This window comes from Leuciscus leuciscus (genome assembly GCF_965113295.1).
Source record: "Leuciscus leuciscus genome assembly, chromosome: 4".
Classification (NCBI taxonomy): Eukaryota; Metazoa; Chordata; class Actinopteri; order Cypriniformes; family Leuciscidae; genus Leuciscus; species Leuciscus leuciscus.
The window spans coordinates 5,611,515-5,636,374 of NC_138728.1; the positions used below are offsets into that span (position 1 = coordinate 5,611,515).

Consider the following 24,860-nt stretch of genomic DNA (forward strand, 5'->3'; position numbering starts at 1 on the left):
GGAAGGGAAGATTATCAGTGAGTATCAAATTCAATTTGGGCTTGTTAATCCCACAAAGTTATCATATGACTTAAGAAGACTTGCAATAATGGATGGACTACTTTTATGATCATTTTAAAATCATTTGGGATGTTTTTTGTGGCTTGACAGACCCAGATAATATAAATGGAAAAAGAGCAGCCACTTTCTTCAGAAATTCTCCTTCTGTGTTCCAGGGAAAACAGTCATAGTGGTTTTGAACGATGTAATGGATGAGTAAAGCATGAGTTAATTTTCCTTGCAACGATTTCTCAATCGTCAATATTTGATGTAGCTTAGCCTACACAATCGCTCTTATAGAAAAGTATCTCAGATGACATAACACTGAGCTCATCAGGTCCAAACCTCGATGAATGAATGCTTAAACCCTTAAGTGTTGGCAGGCGTCTAGTTGCATGCTTTTGTGATTTGAACAGGTCATGAAAAACGTTACATGTCATGATAAGGAAGCTAAATGAGTTTTGCTTCATTTCTTTTGCATTACATGCAGCATAGACCGTGAAGCACACATCAAAAGCTCACTGAGATACGTTCTGCTTCAAAAGTTCAAGGCGCTTTCTGTCACGGCCATCTTCGTGGCTGAAACGTTGGATATTTGGACAAGAATCTTTTTTTCCACTCTGGTCTCTCACAGTTATGTAAGAAGAGACGTAGCTCAAAGCTAAAACCACTCAATCTTGGACAAAAATGCTGGGAGGGAAAAGCTTTTTGTCTTGTGCGCCGTTGTTCAGTTGAGGATAGTGTAGAAGAGGGTTTGTATGTGGTTTGGGACTGCTAGTATGTTAGGTATGTTTTGTTGTTTCTGTGAGTAAATTTGTTTGCTGCTACTCGGACGTCACGTAGCGCTATCATTCGCTCTGTGGAGTGCAGATAGAAGTTCCCTTCACTCTCTCTCTGTGGTCAGCGTGTTTGAATATGAGGGCTCTATCTGTCTACACAGCATGTGAAACCCTTGGGTTTTTCTTTTTTGTGTGTGTTGCTTACGGGAAAGAGAGCTTTTTTCCTACCATATTTGGTCATGTGGAGCCAAGCCAATAGGCAGCAGACGTTTGATGCCGTACAAGCATCTCAGTTTGGCCTTTTCCCTTTTGCTCTCTTTTTTTTTTTATTTTTTTTTAGGACCTTGCATGCCGATACTGGCTGATAGTGGTGCGATCTTTGGACGTGCATGAGAGGACCATTTAAAATCAGCATTTTAAAATGCATAGCATGAAAGCTTCTCTGCACCTGAAATGCATTTCCAGAAGCACAGCTGCTGTTGTGCGGAAATAAATGGCCCTGGGTTTAATGAGTTAATGCCTATGAAAATTGCCGAAAAACAAAACATTTTCCCGACATCTTAAACACATGTGCTTCACATTTCTCTTGTTCATTTCTTTGTGTTGGAAAGGAAAAGTGAACATTTTGGGGGATTGATTTTTAGTGCAGCAAACCAAATTATTTTACGCAGGTCTTTTAATAAAAAATAATAATAGGTAAAAATGTATATAAAACATTTTTATTTTAATGGAAAAAAATAAACACTGTGTGTATTCATTTATTATACCTATTTTATTGAATTGAGAATTTATTTTAAACAATATGGATTGTAAAAAGAGCTATTTATAATAATGTTAAAAAATAAATATATATTATTATGGGAATTTTAAAAGAGGAATTGCCATATATTTGTGAATGTGTTGCATACCCAGCTGGTATATTTTCCCCAAAACATTTCAGGTCATACATCAAAGAGTAAGAATGTTTTCTTAGGACAGCTATTGACATTTACACTGTATCCCAGAGCCTGTAATTGCATGGCATTGTGGGTAATTGAGCGGTTTAAGACATATTTGGTGTTTGAGCAGGTAACTGTAGACCAACTGGTTGAGAATGATTCAGAGGACATGCAGACGTGTCGGGGAATGCGATCCATTGTCTGGGAATGCAGGAATCTCCTTTTCCAACCTCAAGTGGAAATTCAATGACTGAGGCCTATTTTTGCCCTTGCTTGAATTTTTGATCCCCTCCCTCCCATTTTAAAAACCTAAGGGATAATGTACAGTCAGCGAGTCATTATCGCAAAATAAACCCTGATGTGGTTATCAGAATCCCGACACACAAAGCCAAGGTGTCTGAAAGGGTTTTTGCTAAAATGACTGGCTGACTGTACATTTATCTTTATTGCATTTAAATTTATTTGGCAGATGCTTTATCCAAAGCAACTTCAAATTAAGGTATATATAGATATAGTTCATGCATTTCACCATTTGCGTGCAGCGGATGTATAATCAAAATCGTTTGGCTACCCATGCCATTGAAATATTCTACTCGTGTGAGATTCACCATGACACCATGTCTCCGAACTTAGGTTAGATAGGTTGCGTACCAACCAAATTTTCTTCTCTCTCCTCATTTCTCTTATACTTTTCAGAGCTTCTTCTTTTCCCAGTGACAGCCATGAAAAGCAGTTGCTGCTCTTCCTGCCAAAATATCTACTGGATTTATAGCGGCACATCCTGCTCTTTTTCTCGCTCTGTCTATGTCTCTCTCCATGTCTTTTCTTACTTAATCTCTCATTCCTTCTGTTTCTTCTCTAAGGCCCTAGAGCCATAAATGTGTTGATGCATCAGAGAGTCCAAGCTGAGCTTTTGGTTACGTGAAATCGACCTTCAATAAGCCAAACGTTGCCAAAGTAATCAAACCAGCATTTGTGCATAAGGTGGTATTACCAACTCGAAGACTCACAGCTAGGGACGTCTCGACATTGCAGGGCTGGTGTCCTTCCCTACGACAAGATATTATACTAGGATCCAGAATTGCAGGATCTAGATTTGTATCCCATGTTCCAGACTTTAATTTTTCTTTTGGTTTATTTGCTTGTGGGTGATATTTCATACTTGAAATCACCATAAAAAGAGTACAATTGCTCTGCTTTTGTTAACAATGCCATCAGTGCGCAAATTATACAGTGATTTTGAAGGGGGTTGATGTTTTTAAAGACATCTCTGTATAATTGCAGTTTACAATCTGTTGAAGTTAACCTAATACAAAGATTTGTTGTGTACTGATACTAACGAAAATCCAAGACTTAAGCATATATTTATAGCCCAGTATGTATTCTGACTAACTTCTAATCTACATCTTGTGGTTAAATGTTGTTTGAAAATGATGTTGAACATACATTATAATGTAAAAAATTAGATGTACTTTTAAGACCCCCACAATCTTTAGTTTTGACTTGCTTATGTCTACCTGTTATTAGAGAGGTTAGACCCCGTCCCCCCAAATCCCCCATAATTTGCACACTATGTCTCATCTGGATTTCATTTGTAATTCCCCATTTGGTCTCTATCAGAGAAAGTATCACTTCCCTTGATCCATCAAAACTTAAAGACAAACAAACTCAGGTGTCAACTTTAATAATATTAATGCTAATGCTAAATGATATCCAATATAGTAGTCAAAGATATGACTTTTTTTGTTGGTGTTGGTGACTTGAAGACAAAAAATTTGGCAAACTGTACCAAACCATAATTCTTCCCTCTAAAATCTCTGAAGCACAGCAGGTTGTCTGACCTTCAGCACATAAACACAACTGTGTTAATGGGGATTGTTGGCCCGTCACATAGAGTTGTTGGTATATTGTACATGAACCTGACCTGGTGCTGGAGCCCTGCCATTACTGTCCTGACACGGTCCTGAGATCTGCGGTCGTGTGCCGGGCCAATCATTCAGCCGGCTTTATGGGACAACTTCGGCTGGCCTCCAGTCACTTTTATTGGTGCTCTCAATTTCCTGCGCATCTCGGCAAGCGCACACAACCATAACTCTGCCGTAGGCCTGTAGGTTTGTCATCACTGACGCAGACAGACAGACAGAGAGGTGTATTGACTGCACAGCAGTATAGATTTCATTCTCCTAGCTCAGGTTCATTTCACCAAGACCTGCATTCCCAGATCACCCTCTTTGATCTCTTTATTTCTCTGCAGCTTGTTGAGTGAACAGCACTCTCAAAATATGGCATGAGAATTAGATTCTCTCTCCTCTTGTCTCCCGTCTCTTGGTTTGTTCTTATCCGCTCAGTGACTGGGATTTTTGAATTTCGAACTGTGTATTTGTTTGATCTTTTAAGGGTAAGAAGGAATATTGAGGATTAAGAGGATTAAACTGATTAACACATTAACATTCCATGAATACTACATAATAAAGTACTGTATTAGAATATATTTTAAGAAGAAATAAAGACTTGAAGTCTTCATTGACATTGTTGTTGAGCAACTGTCAGTGAATCCAGATGGAAAAGCACATAGCTGGCATTCCTGCAGTGTCTTGTAATGAGGTGGCAGGTGAGTGAGGTGTGTGTACCTCTGATTGGCTGCTGACGCTGCAGATTTCTGGGATACCTTCTTCCTGCACCTGGCTACAGTTCACCCTTTCTCACAACCTCAAAAATGTCCCACTTTTTAACAGGCCTGAAAACGTTTTCTGATTATTCGTTTTTCCTTAGCATTGACTTCTTCTAAAAATGTTGACGTAACTCATTCTTACATGTTCTTAAAGGCAGCATGAAATCCAAATTTACTTTATGATGTGTGACTGCATGTTGTTTCACAGAAAAAAGTGTTTCTTTACAATCTCACATCAAAATCCAATAACCTTAACTGCTTTTTATTTTCTACAAATACGTCATTTTAAAGAATGTGCTACGAAAGCCATTTCATGTTGATGTTAATATGAGTTTGGGATTGTCCCATTTGTTTGTTTACTTTGGCTGCACAGTATAAACATCTTCCTTTTATGAACGAATAGTGAACATCATGACATTTTGATGGTTACACACAGATTTACTTTATACCTCTTCCTGTAGGAAAAAGGCCATTTTATCTGGTGCTTAATACCACATTGTTTCATGGTGAAATATACACCACATTACAGTAAAACGCTTTTTAATGCAACATGTCTGCGCAGCTCCTCCATTTGTTACAATCTTGGCCAGAGAAGACGGTCTGAATCCCGACTCCCGCTGCGGCCGCGGAGAGTGTGTTAGCATAAACTCTGATAGCGAAGCCAGTCGATGTTAATGGACCTATATTGACAGACATGCAAATAAGGGTGATGGTTTATGTTGGCAACGCTCCACTCTCTTCCTGAGCCGTAAATTTAGTCTCTCTCAAGTTGTCCAGAGTGGCCGAGGTCCAAAAGACGGTGGGTGGTAGATCCAAACATTTAGTTATTTAATCCTTTTGGCAGTGGGGTTGTGGATCACATCAGCTTTGGCTCTGGTTATAAAGAACAGTCTTTACCTCAACATTTATCTCAGCGAACTACGAGCATCTCACTAATGGTAGATTGTTAAGGCTAAGTGTGTTGACATTAATGAGTTTGTAATTATTTTTTACTGCAAAGCGGGTACGAGGAATTTCTTGCGGTCAGAGGTGGATTACATTTCAAACCGTGAAACTCTGCTAGAGTACATTACTTGAAGCGTTAATGTTTCATCAGTGGATGTTATTTCAAATAAAATAAAAATACATCAAAATGTTATAAAATAATTTTTCTTATTGTTTTATTCAGAAATACGAAAGTAGAATCATTTTTCATGTTTGCAAAAGCCATTTTAGCAAAACCAGTTTAAAACCCAGTCAAAATCAGTTTTCCCTCTGCCATCGTTTTTAGTTTTCTTCATTAGTTGCTCCCTTTTCCCCGCAGAGTTTAAAGAGAGCCAAAGCTGCATCGTTCGTGTGGTTTGGCACAGGCGTCCGTGTGTACGTTCGCGACCTAGAGAACATCACAGATGGAGGCTCTAAGACTGCATTCCCATGGGTCATTGCTGTGATGAGCTTTGATGAAGGGTTAAGCACCGCACTTATGAGGAACATAGTAATTTACCAGGTGAATGTGTTATTACAGCCATTACAACGCGTGCTCTCTAGACAGGAGGCGTCTCCCTGCTCGTTGGGGGAAGCCAGACCCCCGTTATGAAACATTCAAGAGGGAAAAAGTGCAACGACATGAATGTAGGGATGCCTAGGAGGCTTGTAACGCCGGCTGTAGCCGCACACGGGTGGTCCTTGAAAGGAAGAGGCAAATCCGTTTCTACATTCTTTCTCTGAAGACAGGGCCTTATTGTCAGTTGTGCACGGCGCTAGTACACACCACGCATCCAAAACACAAACACCACCTGAATTTCAATCATAAATTTAGTATGTGAGGTCAGCATGTGTAGTCATCATCGCTGCGAGAGCGTGATTCAATTTGAGTTGATCGTACACAGTTGTGACAGTTTTATTGAGCTGAGTCAGTGCTGTTTGCTCAAGGGCTCCGATATGAAGAGCAGCCATGCTCCTGCAAACAGAAGATCCAGCTAAAGATAGAGCACATTCCTGCGGTTCGCGAATGCGGGCACAGCGGTTCTGCCTGATAAGGAAGATCGGCTCGATCTCTTGCTCTCCACTTCTCACTCACATTCCTTGCTTTCCCTCTCCCGCTGTTGTTTTTGTTTTTTCCATTTCTCTCTCTCTCTCTCTCTCTCTCTCTCTCTCTCTCTCTCTCTCTCTCTCTCTCTCTCTCTCTCTCTCTCTCTCTCTCTCTCTCTCTCTCTCTCTCTCTATATGGAGGAGGGGTTTAGGAGGAGCAGTGTTTCCTGTTCTCTTGTGTCTGAGAACCTCTTTCTCTCTCTCTTTTCTTGCACACTTTGTGTGTGTGTGTGTATTTGTGTCCAGCAGTAACAAAAAGTGATGTTGCTAACTTTTTAGTAGCAGGACAGTTAAGCTATGCTGAAAAGTGTTGACTTTCCAACAACCAGCCACATTTCTCACGAGAAAAATGCTAAATAGTTTTTTTTTTTTTTTGTCACAGTACAAACAAAGCAAGCTGAGGCAATAATTAAACAGGCTGTCACTCAAGTAGCATTTTTGCTGGGTCGTTCATGTATATAAAGTGGTTCAAAAAATTATGCAGTGATATTTTACGCTATTTCCACTTGTATTTAGTGTAAATTGCAGTTTGATGCTGAAGTGATATTCGCTTAAATTGTTTGGTGGGATTGAAAATATCAAATTCCATAGAATCAATATTTTAACAATATTCAATTACAATTTTACTAATAATATGTACTAATAACAATTTTTCTATTCAATCCTGTGTGTATTTTTTTCTATTTTTCACTATTTTTTATTTTCTGTTACAGCTTTAGTGTAATAAAAAAAAACAGAAAAAAACCATATTCCACAGTACACCGTATAATATGTGGTTCTGGTTGTCTTATTCCAACACCAATTAACTTATTTTCAGTTATTTTCCACTTATTTCCTGTGATAGCTTGAAAAAATATTGCCCCTTTAAAAAGCTCCAATGTAGTTAGCTAGCCTACTTTTTATTAACTAATAACTTTTTTTTTTAAATCTACAATTTTCAAGCAAAAGGTCTGCAAGTGTTTTCATTTTTAAACATGCTTTCCGCAAGCGAATCCCAGCTAACCAGCAACAGTGCCGTGATCACAAAAGAGAGGGAGGGAACGAGAAAAAAAAAAAAGGAAAGGAAAGGAATGGAATGGGCAATAATTGGGAGTCGGGAAGGGAAAGAGCGAGAGAGGGACAGTGTCGGAATGGGAGAAAGAGAGAGAGAGAGAAAGGAAAAGGGGGAGAGAGGGAGGAGGCAGACCCGTCGGCCGTGATTGTGAGTTTGCACCATAATGGGAGGGAGAAAAATGGAGGAAAGTAGGGAGGGTGAAAAAAATGGGAAAGGAAGAGGCCGGCTTTGGCCCAGCTGCAGCGAGAGAGAAAGAGCCTGAAATACTCTTTGAGTTGGAGTGTTATCGAGACGAGAGAGAGTGAATTTCTGCTATGTTTTGAAAGCTAAAATGTTCCAGAGGTCATCATCACTAAAGTGAAGGTAGGGCGGTCTGAAGCGTCACAGTGCTGAGATTAATGACAGCAGCTCTATATCTCCTGGGTGGGCTGGGCTCCTCCACTATGTACCCTGCAGTATATTTAGTCAGAGTCTTTCTGCTTGACTGAGTGGACATCCTGTGCTAACATCTTTTCCTCACCCATTCTCTCTCCCTCTCTCTTTTTTCTTCTTCTTCATTCTTCCTCTCTCTCTCTCTCTCCCACAATTTCCATTTTAAGTGGTATTATGAAAACAAACTTGTGATCTGTTTGATGTCGGGCTGAGAAAAGATCGACTGTAAATGTCTTGCATATGGGAATGCGTGATTTTTGTGAAAAGGTTAACCAAATACTCACAGCAGCTGTGAAATCCAGACGTACTCCACCATATTCAGTAAACGGAGAGGATTCTGTGAGTTTATGTAAGGTTCATGCGTGAGACTAAAAGACACACATGTTCTGTTGTTTCGCAGGGTCATACTCTCAGGATTGAAGCATGGATGATGATTTCGAACGGCGCAGGGAGCTCAGGAGACAGAAACGGGAGGAGATGCGTCTGGAAGCCGAGAGGTAACGTGGGCGTCATTAATGCTCGCTTTGCACCGCAAGCCGAGGGCTGTTAATGAGGTTGAGATCATCAGATTGATTGCACAGCCACTGCTTGTAAAGATTGTTCACCTTGCTAAAACATGACAGCTTGCAAACTGTGTGACTGCTCTGTGGCCAAATGAGTCTTTGTGCATTCGTGCACGATTTAAAAATGCGTTTCGTGTTCCAGAATCTTTTTTGGGGGGATTAAGTGAACGCTCAGTTTTATTAGATATTATTAAAGAAGGCAGTTGTGAAAGGGATAGTTTGCCCAAAAACGAAAGTTCTGTCATCATTTACTAACCCTCAAGCTGTTCCTGTTTGATTATCTTTTATCTGTGGAACACAAAATACCAAGAATGTTGATGCTTTTTTTATATATATACTGAAAGCAAACATTAGCTATGTTTCCATCCATAATGTAACTCTTGTGTAAAACTGGAATATTACATAAAACATTTGTGAATAAAGCACAGTTTCCATCCCATGTGTTCAAGAGAAATGACAAAGTGACCAAATCGTCACTTTCTGGGAAATTAGCACAAAGTATCTGTAATAGAAATGGAAGTTACTGCAATCGGGGGTCTTTTTTCATACATCATAAATGACTGAACAAATGACACAATCATGATATCTTGCGTTTGGATACCTGGTGTTTGGGAATGCTATCGCGTGAGAGTTCTGGGAGGTTATTATACCCAACCATTTTGATGACAGACTTTGGCTCTGGTATTTCAGAATGATCAACATTGAGATATGCTGTTCAATGAAATTTATTCTGTAAATGTGTTTTAATCATAGTTTATGTGCATGTCATCTTATTGGATTAAAAAAATATCCGTCTTAATTGAGCGCAAGCGGGTTTTTTTATGCACATTTTTACAATTTATGCATATCTTGGTGTTTCCATCCAGCATTTTTTTTTTTTATGCAATATGATATCCCAAAATTTACTTAAAATACGTGGATGGTAACACAACTAGTGACCAGGGGATGCTATATTGAATAGCAATATAGCTATTCAAACTATATTCCAATTCATATTATGTTTCTTTTCTTTTCTAAGGCCATACAATAACTTTATGTGAGAAAGAGACAACAAAGTTGTAGTTTGTGGTTTATCTTTGCATCTGCTGCAGCTCTTAAATATTCAGATATTGATGCATGGAGACATATTATGCCAGTGTCAGTGGTGGCATTGATCACATCAAACAAATGTTAATATACTGAAGTTTGAATGCAATATGAGGACGGTGGAGATAGGGAAGATTTTCAGTGTTTAACAACTTAAATTAAAGTTATCAAATGGAGTCATATGGACTACTTCAATGGTACTTTTATTATGCTTTTTTTGTTATTTTTGAATCTTGACAGCATTTGTCTCTATTTTCATTTGTGTGGAACAGAGAATCCTGGATACAATTCAGTTGTTTCGACTCACTAACATTCTGGATTGCAAACTATTGGTTATTAATGTGGCGAGACCCGCAATTGGCAGATTCAGCCATGGCTCTTATAGTTTATTTTTGTGCATTCAAATATTATCACATTCACAATAGTGTAAGATTCATAAATGTATGATCCTGCATGTATGTCCTACATTTCTAACTCATTAATTAATCATTCTTCTCATTTTTGGAAAAAGAAAAGAAAAATTTGTAATCACAATTTGTAAGTAATCATTGTTTTAATGCTTTTGTGGCCCAAAGATTGCGCTATCAGCTCCTTTTTTCTTTTTCTGTGATGATGGAGTCTGCTACAGAAAGCCGGTGTTAACGTAACAAATATTAAACATCAACCGACTGGCACTTTTGCGAGCCGCTTGACCATTTAAGGCAACGTGACGCTCCCATAAAAACTGGAGGCACTGACCCAAATAGCCCTTTTGCATCAGGCTAGATGATCTCTGAGCACTGTGCATTTCTGCAAACACAGACAACAGCTGTTTCTTGAACATTTATGCCCCTGTCAAAAAGAGTTATGGGTAATGGCTAATAATGCAAATCAAGCTTATTATCATACCAGGAGAGCATAGGATTGCATGAATCAGCTCTAAATCAATATCTTTCAGCAACAATTATTTCTATTATCATTGGCTAGGATGTTAGACCAGAGTAACTTGGTGTACAGTTAGTTTCGAGTGTCAGCTTCCCGTCTGCAACGGCTTTCCTGTTTCCTCCAACCGTGTTACCATGAAGCAGGAATGCTTTTCTTTTTCATGATTTAAGATATATGGGACATTTTTCACCTAATCGCAGGGCGGAAGCGTAAAGCCGATGACGCACAGATTAGGGACCATTATATTTTACAGCATAGCATAAACCAAATGCTTTTTTTGGCTATATGTTATAAACCTCTGAATGGGTTGAATTGGGTTTCCTATGCCAAGTATCGCATTTGGCAGAAAGTTACAAATGCAACCCGTTCAGCTCTGCGACACAATGTGATCTTGTGTTTATGTTCTTGTGGAGAATTTGGCCCGCTCCTCTTTGCCTGCTCGAGTTAGTGATAAAAGATTAAAACGCTCTATTAAATTACTTTCATTATGCAAAGATGCTGTAACAATCAATATTTACTCTTTGGCGGTAATTGAACTAGTCAAAACCATGTGTCGTCCTGTGGGCCCCGTCCATTTCGGCCATCATCACAATGCACGTCGAAGACAAAAGTCAGTTTTCGATGTACATAATGATAAGCGTTGTCGCTTTGCCAAATGTCTCTACATTAGAAGTGTTTACTGGCAGTGATTTGGGATGCGCTCCGTCTCCAGACGGTCCTCGGTGCAAGCGGAGGGACAGCGGGCAGGCAGATGTTGGCTCGGCGTTGATGGGGAAAAACAGAGAAAGTCCGATAACGCATATACACGCAGGAGCAGCTTGGCATCCGAGTCCAGCTGCTTTTCCATCAGGCGATGATGGCTTGATGTGCGCCAGTCTTATTCTTCTGGAAGACGTGCCAGTGTTTCAACTGCTGAAAATGACAGGAGAGGAAAAGTGTGCGAGAGAAGGAGGGTGTGTGTTCTGTCTTTTGTCTGGACTGTTTGCATTACTTTTAACTCTAAAATATGTTACACCTTCACACTAGATACACTGTCAGAAATAGGGGTACAGTAGGAGTCCATTTCTGTCCCCCAAAGGTACAATCTACACTAACGTACCCCCGTAACGTATAGGGCTTATTATTGGACCTCAAGGTACATACAGTACCAGTCAAAAGTTTGGAAACATTACTATTTTTAATGTTTTTGAAAGAAGTCTCTTATGCTCACCAAGCCTGCAGTAAAAAACAAAACAAAAAAAAAAACAGTAATATTATGAAATATTATTACAATTTAAAATAATGGTTCTCTTTTTTTAATATATTTTAAAATGTAATTTATTTTTGTGATGCAAAGCTGAATTTTCATCAGCAAGTACTCCAGTCTTTGGTGTCTTATGATCCTTCAGAAATCATTCTAATATGATGATTTGATACTCAGTTATTATCAATGATGGAAACAGTTGTGCTGTTTAATATATTTTTTTGGAATACTTTTTTCAGGATTCATTGATGAGTAAAACGTTAACAGCATTTATTCATTAAAACAGCATTTATTCAAAATAAAAACATTTCTAACAATATAAATCGTTACCATCACCTTTTATCAATTTAACGCATCCTTGTTGAATTAAAGTACTAATTTCTTTAAAAAAAATAGTTATTGTTCCCAAACTTTTGAACGGTAGTGTATATTGTTACAAAAGATTTCTATTCTAAATAAATACAGTTCTTTTTAACTTTTTATTCATCAAATAATCCTGAAAAAAGTATCTCAGGTTATAAAAAAAATATTAAGCAGCACAACTGTTTCCAACATTGATCATAAATCAGCATATTAGAATGATTTCTGAAGGATCATAAGACACCAAAGACTGGAGTACTTGCTGATGAAAATTCAGCTTTGCATCACAAAAATAAATTACATTTTAAAATATATTAAAAAAGAGAACCATTATTTTAAATTGTAATAATATTTCATAATATTACTGGGTTTTTTTTTTTTTTTTTTTTTTAACTGCAGGCTTGATGAGCATAAGAGACTTCTTTCAAAAACATTAAAAATAGTAACGTTTCCAAACTTTTGACTGGTACTGTATATGTACCTTTTTGAGGGTCAAAAAGCATTTCTTCGTTTCTTTTTTAAAGGTTAAGGTACAATATTGTACCCTTGAGGGTTCAGCCCCAGTGACAAACCATTGTACCCCTAAAGGTACAATTATGTACTTTATTTTCTGAGAGTGTATGATGCAAATATACAGCGTTCCCATAGACAAAACTGTCTGATGCTGATTGCATAGAAGATGTAAATGCATTTCTCAATATCCCAAACTCCAGTCTGATTGTCTGACTGCTATTAAATTTCCAGGAGTCAAGATGTAGAGGCTTTGATCAGTTTATTAGGAAACGTGTTTAAATCTTTCCCCGCCATTGACAGAATTTTCCAGCAATCCACATTTTCACTGTTTTACAGTAGGGCTCGCTATTACACATCTCCTGAAAGAGTACAGAATCTCCGGATCGAAACGCATGTGAAGAATAAGCAGAAACAAGCGATTGAAGCATTGCTCACGCACATGTCAAATAATGCGATCATCAAACGTTCAACAGCATATAAATCAAAACTGCCTAACGTTACTGAATGAAATGTTGACCTAGGAAGAGGTACAGGACTGTGAAGCTTAGAAGGTATTGATGGACTCGATCTACTCCATCTATGTTTTGATCATCGTTCTGAGTCCGATCGAATGTAGTCTTTGACAAAAACGTGATTTCTCTGCTGATGGGGGAAGAGTTAAAAGTAACTGCAAAAAATGTGTTTTTAAGGAACAAATAGTCGCTGGATTTTGAAAAGTTTGCCAGTTTTATGACAGTGAAACTTTGAATCATCATTAAGAGTAGCAACTCAACTAGATATCCTCAACTATTTGTTGTGCTAAGTGCTATAATTGTTCTTTTGAACACAAATGTTGGCTTATTTCTTTGATGTTTTCTGTTTTGACCCACTATTTGAATTAACTGCTTATTTGCTGAACCCTGGTCGATCGTGGTATCCTCCATTTTCCAATTTATCTGCCCCAAAACTTCATCCATAAAGAATGAAATGTGGTTAGTCGTTTTACATGAAGGTCAGACGAGCCCTTCCTGTTTAAGTGGGCGGTTCATGGCCAGAATAAGCTGCAAAGTGAATGAGACTTTATGCTGATAGTCAAACATCTGGCTCTGTGAGACTATAACAACTAGATCATAGATCAGGTCTGCTATGCATTTAGAGGAATAGCTGGTCAGAGCCGCTTCTGAGATGACTGGCACTGTTGAGGGGTCAAAGGGTTCATGCTGTTTTTAAAGCACCATGTATACACAAGCACAGTTACACACGCACACACACTCCTGTGTGACTGCAGTGGCCTTTCCCGGGACAGGTTGATGTGTTCCAGCTCCGAGTCGGGTCATTGATACTCCGCATACACACACAGGAATGTTTTGACTGCTGGCTCCGTGTCCCCACTCACCATGCTGACGGAATGTTCTGACTAATGATTACCAAAACCCACCGATTCTGTCCAGTCCACGGTTTCTATTTTAGCATCAACTGCAGAATAAATTTGGATGGGAGCTATGTTTCCATTCAAGCTAAGAATTTAATTAATGGGGGGAAAAAAAATCACGAAAAGCAATTTGTGACTAAAGCTGCATTTCCAGCTGCATTGTTTAAAAGAACAAATTCGTCATTTCTGGAGAAACTGAGGAGAAAGTAAAATGGAAGTTGTAGTCACTGGGGAAGCCATTGCGCGGATCTTTTATTATGTGTAATAAATTACTGCAACAAAGCGCTCTGATGGACTTTATGTTTGACAGTAATCGATTCAAGTGTGTCAGACAGTTTTGGAAGGTGATAGTAGCCCGTCATTTGAGCATATTCAGTCACATGACCTGAGTCACAGTCACACTTCTACTACCACATCTAAGAATTTTATTAGGTTTATGCGTTTAGATTGTAGTTTATGCACAAATAAATAAAAAAAATCCACCTCCAAAAACCCATAGAAAAAAACTAAAAGTTATTTATTGTAATAAATAAGTAATTATCTGCCAGGAGATTATCCATTAAGTGTACACTTGACATGTCCTTTAACCCTAAAACAAAACACAATGCTGTGTGAAATTCAAAATACAGATAAAACACTAGTAAAAAATCAATACGGAAAATTCCACAGTACACTGGGCCCTATTTTTATGAAAGTGAAGCCTTTTATGTGCATTTTTAGAAATGTTATGCACATCTTGCATGGAGTCTCCATCCATAATTATTTTTATTTTATATATTTTTTATTTTATTTGTGTAGATTTATTGCATAAAACATGCAGGGCGGAATGTGCATAATGTAAATGTAATTTATGCAACAAACATAAACAATTATAATAATTATTTATTAATTATTTATAATCCATAATTTTTTTATGTTTTATTTTTTTTTTTTTTGTGTAGAGTTATTGCGTAAAACATGCAGGGGAATGTGCATAATGTAAATGTAATTTATGCAACAAACATTAAAAATTATAATAATTATTAACGCCTCATATACACCCATATACTTTTAAAAGTTGTATTTTTGTGACAGTAAAGACATTAATAATGTTTATTTAAAATATAAAATAAAAAAATTATTTTAAACTTCATATTCTTGTATGCTTGTATGTAGTTTTCTCTATGGATCTACAGCCATCTTGGCACCACACATCTGTGCTGTTCCCATGAGAGGCCAGGAAGAGCTGAGGAAATAACACCCATCCTCAACGAATGGCCCGTTCCAAACACACTCTCTCTCTCTCTTTCTCTCTGGCTGGTTAAAGAAAAGCTTGAGGGTATACATGTGTTCAAGGGATGCTGTTACTGAAAGCTGTGTGGTTATGGGGCATAAATGAGAGCAGGTGATCCTGTGCTGTGGTCAAATAAGGAATGGACTGATCTGATGCACTGGAGATGAGTATGGGGTCAGTAAGTAAAGGAAGAGCGTGGGAATAGAACAGTGGACCCAGATTTGGCAGGGTCCAGAAATTTCTCCCTCCCAACCCTTTGGTCTGTGATTGCTCTCGAGAGCCTTTGCCCTGTGTGTGATGTTTTCATTGACATTTCTGAGATGTTTGGACCACAAGAAAATACTTCCCGCCTTGATACTTCAGCTGTTCCGGCCTGGTTATGGGCTCTGCATGTTGTTATTTGTGCTATTATGAGAGCAAATTAGCTGCAACATTAGCCGCATATCAATTTAATTTCCCACACAGTAACCCTGGCTTCCTTTATAGAGTTTATGAATCCCATAAAACATGCTGCTCACCGCGTAGCTCTCACCGCGCACACTATAAAATAATTAATGCTACACGGCTGAAAGATGTGCTCCATATGGAAATCATGTTCTTGTTTTGGTTTACATCCCATATCACTACAGGTCCTAAAGCAATGCCCCCAAAACCCCTATACTGCTAAAAAATGCTGAGATGCTCCTGAATGTTTTTGCAGCAGGCAGTCAGCGTGTTTTATTTCTGATTTATTTTTGTGGTTATGGAACAGGGAAGATGGGCGGTGTTCCCCGGAGGGATATCGGATCAGAAACTCATCTAAGAGTCCGGACTCGATGGGCTGGAATGTTAAAGCGGATTTGAGGGCATTCTGTGTTTTTTGAAAACTCCCTCTGGATTTTATTCATTTTCGTACTGAGATAAATATTTTTTTTATTGATCTGTTAAAATAATAGTTTGATGTAGTGTAAAATCATACGGTAAACTTGCAGGACTTCCAACATGGTCCAAAACGTTTCTCAATTAATTCAGAAATCCTTGGATTTCCCATGTTAGAAAGCAGAAAAACACTGTTAATTCCATTCATACAATGGCATTGGAAATGTTTTTTGGAAAATGTTATACAAATTCTGTTGAATAATGTTATATGTTAACCTCAGAGAAAGATATTTAATATGGTCCCTTACAGAACAAATACTTCCGTATAAACACAGTTGAGTTTGTCTGGTATGATTTGTTTGTGAACATAATGACAAAGGGAGAGAAGACAAGAACAAGAAAGATGGAAAGAAAGAACAACAGAATCCAGCTCTCTATATGATTTCACTCTCCCTAAGGTTTTCCATGGGCGTTAACAGAGCACCACGTTCAGTCCTGAACACATTCCTAATCACTGCACAAACTGAGGAAGGGCTTTTTTGTCAAGATTAAGTATTTTTCTCTCCAAAAAATCAAAAGCAAATGCATTTTTTTTAGAACCATTAAGATTTTTTGCCTTTTGACATTTGTATGGTTTTATTGTGAAATATGACTCAAACAGAAAAAGAAATTAATTAACATAGCTGCTGCTCATAACATTTCAAACAATAGATAGTCGAGCACATTTGATCTGATATAACTGGAGTGCAAGGTTATGAGATGCATTATGTGACTGCTTGGCTAAAGAGATGTGTCTTTAAACTAGATTAAAGTAGATGTGTTTGAGCCCAGAACTTTATCAGGAAGGCTATTCCAGATTTAGGAGCCAAATGTGGCTCTTGACTTAGATATCATATAGATACTACCAAAATTCCAGACTTTCATGACCTTAAAGAGATTGTAGGGCGATAGAAGATCAGTTAAATACACTGGAGCTTACCGTAATAATAAGTAACCAGTGTAGAGATGATAAAATTGGTGTGATATGACCATATTTACTTGACCTAGTAGGAACTCTAGAGCTGTATTTTGGACTAACTGTAGCTTGTTTATTGAGGATGCAGGACAACCAGCTAGTAATGCATTACAATAATCCAGTGTAGAGGTCATGAATGCGTGAAATGGCATTTATGCATCAGAAACAGGTAACATGTTCCGTAGATTAGCAATGTTTCTAAGGTGGAAGAAGGCTGTTTTTGTAATGTTTTTGAAAGACGAGTTGCTGTCTAATATTAGACCCAGGTCTTTAACTGTAGAGGATGAAGTTACAGTACATCTTTCTAGATGAAAATTGTATTCTAAGAGATTCTGTGTATGTACAGGTTCCCTTTCAAGGGAACTCGCGTTGCGTCGAAACTGACGCTATGGGGAACGCTTTGCGTGATGACGTCTTGAAGCACATGTAAAATCAGTCCAATGGTGTGGCGGAACGTCAGAGGCGGGTGAAGTCACGTACCAGGAAGCTATAAAAGCCAGCCCGAAACAGAAAACGAAAGCTTTCTGAGTCTTCAGTTGCGCTCTGTGTGAATCTGTCCTTGTTATTTGGTGTTGTCTATCTATATTATATTATATTATATTATATTATATTATATTATATTATATTATATTATATTATATTATATTATATTATATTATATTATATATTCAGTATGGTGAGCAAGCAGCAGTTTAGAGTGTGTGTCCATCCCTGCCCGCGTTATTTAACGGGAGGTGATACACTCTTTGTGTTGTTTGTTTGGGTGAGGAGCATGCCCAGTCAGCACTCGAGGGTGGTGACTGTGTGCATTGCGAAGCGCTTCCATTGCGTACGCTCCGATCCCGCTTGGCTCGGTTCAATCCCGATCACGTTCCCCAGGGCTTTGGTCCCGCCGCTGCTGAGGCACGGCGTCGATCTCAGACCTGGGGTTCGCAAATGGATTTATCAGTGGATGTTGAGATGGGCTCTGCCTTATCTCAGCCTCGTTCTGATAGATCCAGTGCCTCTCATCAGGGTGTGGAAGCACGCGCTGCGGTTTCTTCCCCCCCGATGGAGACACCAATACTGCAATTGTCCAGCTCTGAGGAGCTGGACGTTGTTAGTATTGAAGCTGAGTCTGAGGATTCGCCACCTCAGTCTCATGCTTTTGAGGAATTGCTCGATGTTCTCACGAGAGCAGTTCAGAGATTATCTATTGAGTGGCCAGAGGATAGGCAGGACTTTCGTTCGAAAAGTAAGCTCGACGAACGCTTCCTGCCATCTCGTACACAGCCTCAGCGCAGAAGCCTTCCGTTTTTCCCCGATCTCCACACCGAGGTGTCGAGATCGTGAGAGAAACCAGTGTCTTACAGAGTATACACACCACAAACATCTCACTATTCTAACATTTATAAATATAAAGAATATGGTTATGGGGAGATGCCGAAGGTGGAGGAGACGCTTGCAAGCTATCTCTCTCCAGCAACGGCATCTTCCTTGAAGGCTCCTTCACTTCCCTCTAAGCCAGTTAAATTTACATCAGCACTGGTTCATAAATCGTATGCAGCCGCTGGTCAAGCTGCAGCGTGTCTGCATACGATGTCCCTTATGCAGGCTTATCAAGCAGAATTATTGGGGGATTTAGAGGAGGGCGGGGGAATTGGTCCTGACACGGTGGCCGAACTACGCAGAGCCACAGATCTGTCTCTCAGGGCCACCAAGGAGACCGCTAAATCAATCGGGCGGTCTATGGCAGCCCTGGTGGCCACTGAGAGGCATCTGTGGCTCAATCTGAGCGATATAAAAGATAAAGAGAAACACGTTCTCTTAGATGCTCCGGTCTCCACTGTTGGTCTATTTGGTGATGCAGTTAACAGTGCTGTAGCTAAATCACAAGAAGCTTCTAAACAGGCAGCTGCACTGCAAAAACTTCTCCCCCGCCATTCTTTCTTTGAGGCTGCTGAGCGGGAGCATCGTGAACATCGTGCCACTCAAAAACAGAGTGTGTCCTCCCGTGCTCCCCCGCAAAAATCTCGGGGACACGGAGGGCGCTCTCAAACCCAGCAGCCTTCGAGGGGTAAAACGGATCTGCGGACCGTTAGTACCGCCAAGAAGGCTGCTGGGAAAAAGTCCTGACGTCCGAGGGCTCAGGACAAATGAGGGTAGTCCCCCCCGAAGCAGAGCGGTTAACACCTCTTTTCACGGTGCCCGTCTCTCTTCGGTGCCCTCAGGGGACCGTTCTGCCAACCCTGCCGCCTCCGGTGTTACAGGGCGCAGCGGTCTCCGGCGAGCACATATCTCAAGGTCCACCCGGAAACGTAGTGGCCTCGGGATGCCCGCCCCCTCTGAGGAGGGTGCTAGAGCAGTCTGTTCGGTCGTTCCCTGCCGGTGCGCCGTTACAGGGCGACGAACCGACTACTCAACAGCAACAAAATTCAGAAACCAGTCTCGAGAGGCTGGTACCTCTAGTAGAATCTTTGACAGCGTGGAAGCTACTGTCAAATGTTTCTCGTTGGGTCCTGCAGACCGTGGAAAAAGGGTATCAGATACAATTCAAGAAACGCCCACCGCGGTTTATGGGGGTCCTGCCCACAGTGGTGGGCCCCGAGCAGGTTCTGGTTATGGAACAGGAAGTAAACACTCTGTTAGAGAAAGGGGCCATAGAATATGTACCCCCCTCCAACAGGGAAACCGGGTTTTACAGCCGGTACTTCATAGTTCCAAAGAAGGACGGGGGATTGCGTCCCATTTTAGATCTTCGAGTTCTGAACGAGTCAGTCATGCAGCTCAAGTTCAAAATGTTAACATTGAGACAAATCGTGCCACAGATCAGGTCCGAGGACTGGTTTGTCACGATAGACCTCAAGGACGCATATTTCCATGTTTCCATCCGTCCGTGTCATTGGAAGTTCCTGAGGTTTGCTTTCGGGGGCAAAGCATACCAATATCGAGTTCTTCCATTCGGCCTGGCTTTATCACCCCGCACTTTCACCAAATGCGTGGATGCAGCTCTGGCGCCCTTGCGCCTTCAGGGTATTCGCATATTGAACTACATCGACGATTGGTTGATTTTAGCTCAGTCGCATCAGGAGGCGATTCGGCATCGAGATGTCGTCCTCGCCCATATGAAAGAGCTGGGGTTACGGCTGAACGCCAAGAAGAGTGTGCTTTCTCCACTTCAGAGGACCACTTTTTTAGGCGTGGTTTGGGATTCAGTGTCGATGCAGGCGCGCCTGTCACCGCCACGTGTAGATTCCATCCTTGCAGCTGTGAAAAGTGTAAAGCTAGGCCAGCTACTCACTGTCAAACAGTTCCAGAGACTGTTGGGTCTCATGGCAGCAGCTTCCAACGTGATACCTTTTGGACTACTGCACATGAGGCCCCTGCAGTGGTGGCTCAGGACCAGAGGGTTTTCCCCGAGGGGCAACCCATTTCGCACAATCAAGGTCACGCGGCGATGCCTACGTGCCTTGGTTATGTGGAAGAAACCTTGGTTCCTGTCCCAGGGCCCAGTGCTGGGAGCTCCTTGTCGTCGCAAACTGCTAACGACGGATGCTTCCCTCACGGGTTGGGGAGCGATCCTAGAGGGTCGCTCATCTCAAGGTCTGTGGGAAGACCATCATCGTTCCTGGCATATCAATCACCTAGAGATGTTAGCTGTCTTCCGGGCTCTGAGGAGCTTTATCACAGATCTCAGGGGACACCATGTGTTAGTGCATACGGACAACACGTCGGTAGTCGCCTATATCAACCACCAAGGGGGTTTGCGCTCGCGCCCATTATCCAATCTGGCACGCCATATCCTCTTGTGGTCCCAGGGGAAGTTGCTGTCACTCAGGGCAGCCTACATCCCCGGGGTCCAGAATATAGGAGCAGACACTCTGTCGAGACAGGGGCCGAGGCCCGGGGAATGGAGGCTCCACCCCGAGGTGGTGGAGCTGATACGGAGGGAGTTTGGCCAAGCACAAGTGGATCTGTTTGCGTCTCGAGAGACGTCTCACTGTCCACTTTGGTTCTCCCTCACGCATCCAGCTCCTCTGGGACTGGATGCTATGGTACAGACGTGGCCGAGGCTACGTCTGTACGCTTTTCCCCCAGTGGCTATGCTCCCGGGAGTTCTGGAGAGAGTTCGCAGGGACCGGGTTTGCCTGCTTCTTATAGCCCCGCGCTGGCCGGGCAGAGTATGGTTTCCCGATCTTGTGTCCCTCCTCGACGGGCATCCTCTGGAGCTTCCCGTCAGGAGGGACCTTCTGTCCCAAGCAGGGGGCTCGATTTTTCACCCCCGACCAGAACTGTGGAACCTGTGGGCTTGGCCTCTGAGGGGGCCCAGCTCATAGAGTCAGGTCTCTCAACTGAGGTTGTTGAGACCATTCTACAGTCCAGAGCTCCCTCCACGAGGAAACTTTATGCCCTGAAGTGGAGAGTATTCACTTCTTGGTGTAGTGACCGTCGGTTGGATCCAGTCAACTGCCCAATTGGTACAGTTCTGGAGTTCCTGCAGGACCGGTTCACTGCAGGTCTGACTCCGTCCACTTTAAAGGTCTATGTGGCGGCCATAGGTGCTTACCACATTCCTTTGGGTGGAATGTCTGTGGGGAAAGATCCTCTGGTATCTCGTTTCCTTCGTGGCACTTGGAGGCTGAGGCCTGCAGTTCGCTCTAGGGTGCCACCTTGGGATTTGTCCATTGCGTTGCAAGGCCTTTCCCTGGCCCCCTTTGAGCCTATTGAGGAGGTTCCTGAGAAATTCTTGACTTTGAAAGCTCTGTTCCTTCTAGCCATTTCTTCTCTAAAAAGAATAGGGGATCTCCAAGCATTGTCGGTTGCTCCGTCATGCTTAGAGTTTGCTCCGGGTATGGTCAAAGCTTTTCTTCACCCTAGACCGGGCTATATCCCCAAGGTCCCCACTAATGTGGCTAGACCTATTGTTCTGCAGGCCTTCTGTCCTCCTCCCTTTCAAAATGCGGACCAGGAGGCGAATAATTTGCTTTGCCCTGTTCGGGCGTTAGACGCATATGTCCACAGAGCTGCCCTGTGGCGTAAGAGTGATCAATTGTTTGTTTGCTTTGGGTCCCCTAACAAAGGAGGTCCAGTGTCTAAGCAAAGGATGAGCAAGTGGGTGGTTGAGGCTATCTCACTTGCTTATGAGGCGGCTGGGCAGCCTTCTCCTTTGGCTGTCCGGTCGCACTCTACTAGGAGTATGGCGGCCTCTAAGGCCCTTATATCAGGAGTATCTTTGCAGGACGTTTGTGATGCGGCAGGCTGGTCCTCACCGCACACCTTCGTCAGGTTCTACTCTTTAGACCTAGACTCTACTCCAGGGTCTCAGGTTTTGTCTTCCTAGTGCTGCTCACTTGATTACACACAGGAGAGACATTTGTAGCTATGGTGGCGTTGGTATAGACGTTCCCAATAGCGTCAGTTTCGACGCAACGCGAGTTTCCTTGAAAGGGAACGCCTCGATTACGACTGTAACCTCGGTTCCCTGAAGAGGGAACGAGCGTTGCGTCGCCTTGCCATATCTCCTTCATGCCTGTCAGCACGACTTCAGACTCCACGAAGCTTTCGTTTTCTGTTTCGGGCTGGCTTTTATAGCTTCCTGGTACGTGACGTCACCCGCCTCTGACGTTCCGTCACACCAGTGGACTGATTTTACATGTGCTTCAAGACGTCATCACGCAAAGCGTTCCCCATAGCGTCAGTTTCGACGCAACGCTCGTTCCCTCTTCAGGGAACCGAGGTTACAGTCGTAACCGAGGCGTTTTTGGTCCAATAAGTAATACTTCATTCTTATCCTAATTTAATAGAAGAAAGGCCATCCAATATTTTACATCTTTAACACACCCTATCAACTTGGATAATTTAGAGAGTTCATCTCGACGTGATGAAATATATAACTTGAGTATCATCAGCATAATAGTGGAAACTAATTCCATGTTTTCTAATAATATCACCATGGGGGCAGCATTTGGATTGAAAATAGCAGAGGGCCTAAAACAAACCCTTGTGGCAATCCATAATTTACTGACGTTAACTTGGAAAATTCCCTGTTTAAATAAACAAAATGGTAACAGTCTGGTAGGTAAGATCTAAACCACCTTAATGCCTGAATACTAGTGTCATTTTGTTATCAATCTAAGAGTATGTCATGATCTCTATAGTGTCAAACACAGCACTAAGATCAAGTAAAACTAGTATTAAGATGCAACCTTGGTCAGAAGCTAGAAATAAGTTATTTGTAATTTTAACAAGCACAGTTTCTATGCTATGATGGGGCCTGAATCCTGACTGAAAGTTTTCATAAATATAATTTTTTTTGCAAGAAGGAGCATAATTGAGCAGACACAACATTTTCTAGTATTTTAGATATAACTGGAAGACTTTAAATGGTTCTGTAATTTGCCCATTCATTTGGATCTAGTTGTGGTTTCTTAATGTGAGGTCTTAGGACATGACCCAGAGTTAGAGATGAGTGATACTGAAGACTGGAGTAATGATGCTGAAAATTCAGCTTTGCCAATTACAGAAATAAATTACGACTAACAAACCCAAACTTAAATGGTAGTGTAAAAATGTCCTTAAAAAAACGTCCTTACATCAGCAAGAGACGAGAGAGAGAGAGAGAGAGGTGAAGAAAGCTTGTCAGAGAGATGTGAAAACTTTATTTAGGATACACGAAAGTCCCCTGGCTGTTATGTGGGCTGAATGCTGTCAGGATCCTCTCATCAGCTGCCAAAGCTTATATACACACACACACACACACACACATACAAAGCTGACAGCCAGTGAAAGTTCATCCTCGACAGCTACAACAGCAGCAGTATCTACTGTGACTGAGTGTGCCAAGGTGACATGAGGCCTAACTCTTTCCGTCTCTTACTGGTGTAACATCTAGCTGTCTCTGTGTGCAGGATGGCATATCGCCGGAGTGAGGAGGATGAGGAGGAGGCCGCTCGTGAGCGCAGACGAAGAGCGCGTCAGGAGAGAATGCGTGGTAAGGAGAGTGAAGATGTGGCCTACAAACCTGAGACCCCGGAACTCAACAACAGCCACAGGTAAAACACAGACACGCTCAAGTACTACATCACTACAAAAAATGATTTTCTTACTCACCCTGCGTCTGAATATGCCTACTTCCATACTATATAGTAGGTGAAAAACAGTATCTGTGCTGAGTAGTACGTCCGAATTCGTAGGATTCATAAAACAGGAGGCGGAAAGTACCCGGATGACCTATTATTTCCGGTGAGATGCTAAAGTGTGAATCCGAAGGACACTTTACTATCCCATGAGGCCACAGTAGAGGAGTTGTAGTAAAACGATGCAACTGAGAACAACATGAGAAATCATTTGACATTTAAGAGGTCTTTATACCATTAAAACATCTTGCAAGTTTCATAAAATGTCCTCTATTATAAACAAAGCATTTATTAAATCAAGCTCCGAAAACAGAACATTTCTATATTGCTGGATCTGTGACGTCACACAGGCAAATACATTTGACATTTGCCTACGCTGGATTTGAGCATTGCTTTGCGTCAAAAGCAAATAGAACGCAAACGCATTATAATCACCGACACTGTCTACACTGGATACAGTATACAGATGCACTTGACACATTATCCACGCACTGGAGTCTGTCAGACTGATGGAAG

At 41.3% G+C, this 24,860-nt stretch overlaps 1 protein-coding gene across 6 annotated transcripts in view; it reads left to right on the forward strand.

The window, feature by feature from the left end:
• Window positions 1-24,860, forward strand: part of cald1a (caldesmon 1a) — a 60,906-nt gene that overhangs the window by 16,102 nt on the left and 19,944 nt on the right. For 4 of the 6 annotated variants that reach the window (XR_014205780.1, XM_082168408.1, XM_082168411.1 and 1 more), the window contains exons 2-3: window positions 8,384-8,480; window positions 24,117-24,260. Coding sequence is in view for 5 of the 6 variants with exons in the window: in XM_082168408.1 (XP_082024534.1) it covers window positions 8,407-8,480; window positions 24,117-24,260 (218 nt within the window). In the remaining variant the exon portion in view is untranslated. Of the gene's footprint in view, window positions 1-7,762; window positions 7,915-8,110; window positions 8,251-8,383; window positions 8,481-24,116; window positions 24,261-24,860 lie in introns of those variants that run through there. The other 2 variants (XM_082168409.1, XM_082168410.1) reach the window with 2 other exon arrangements.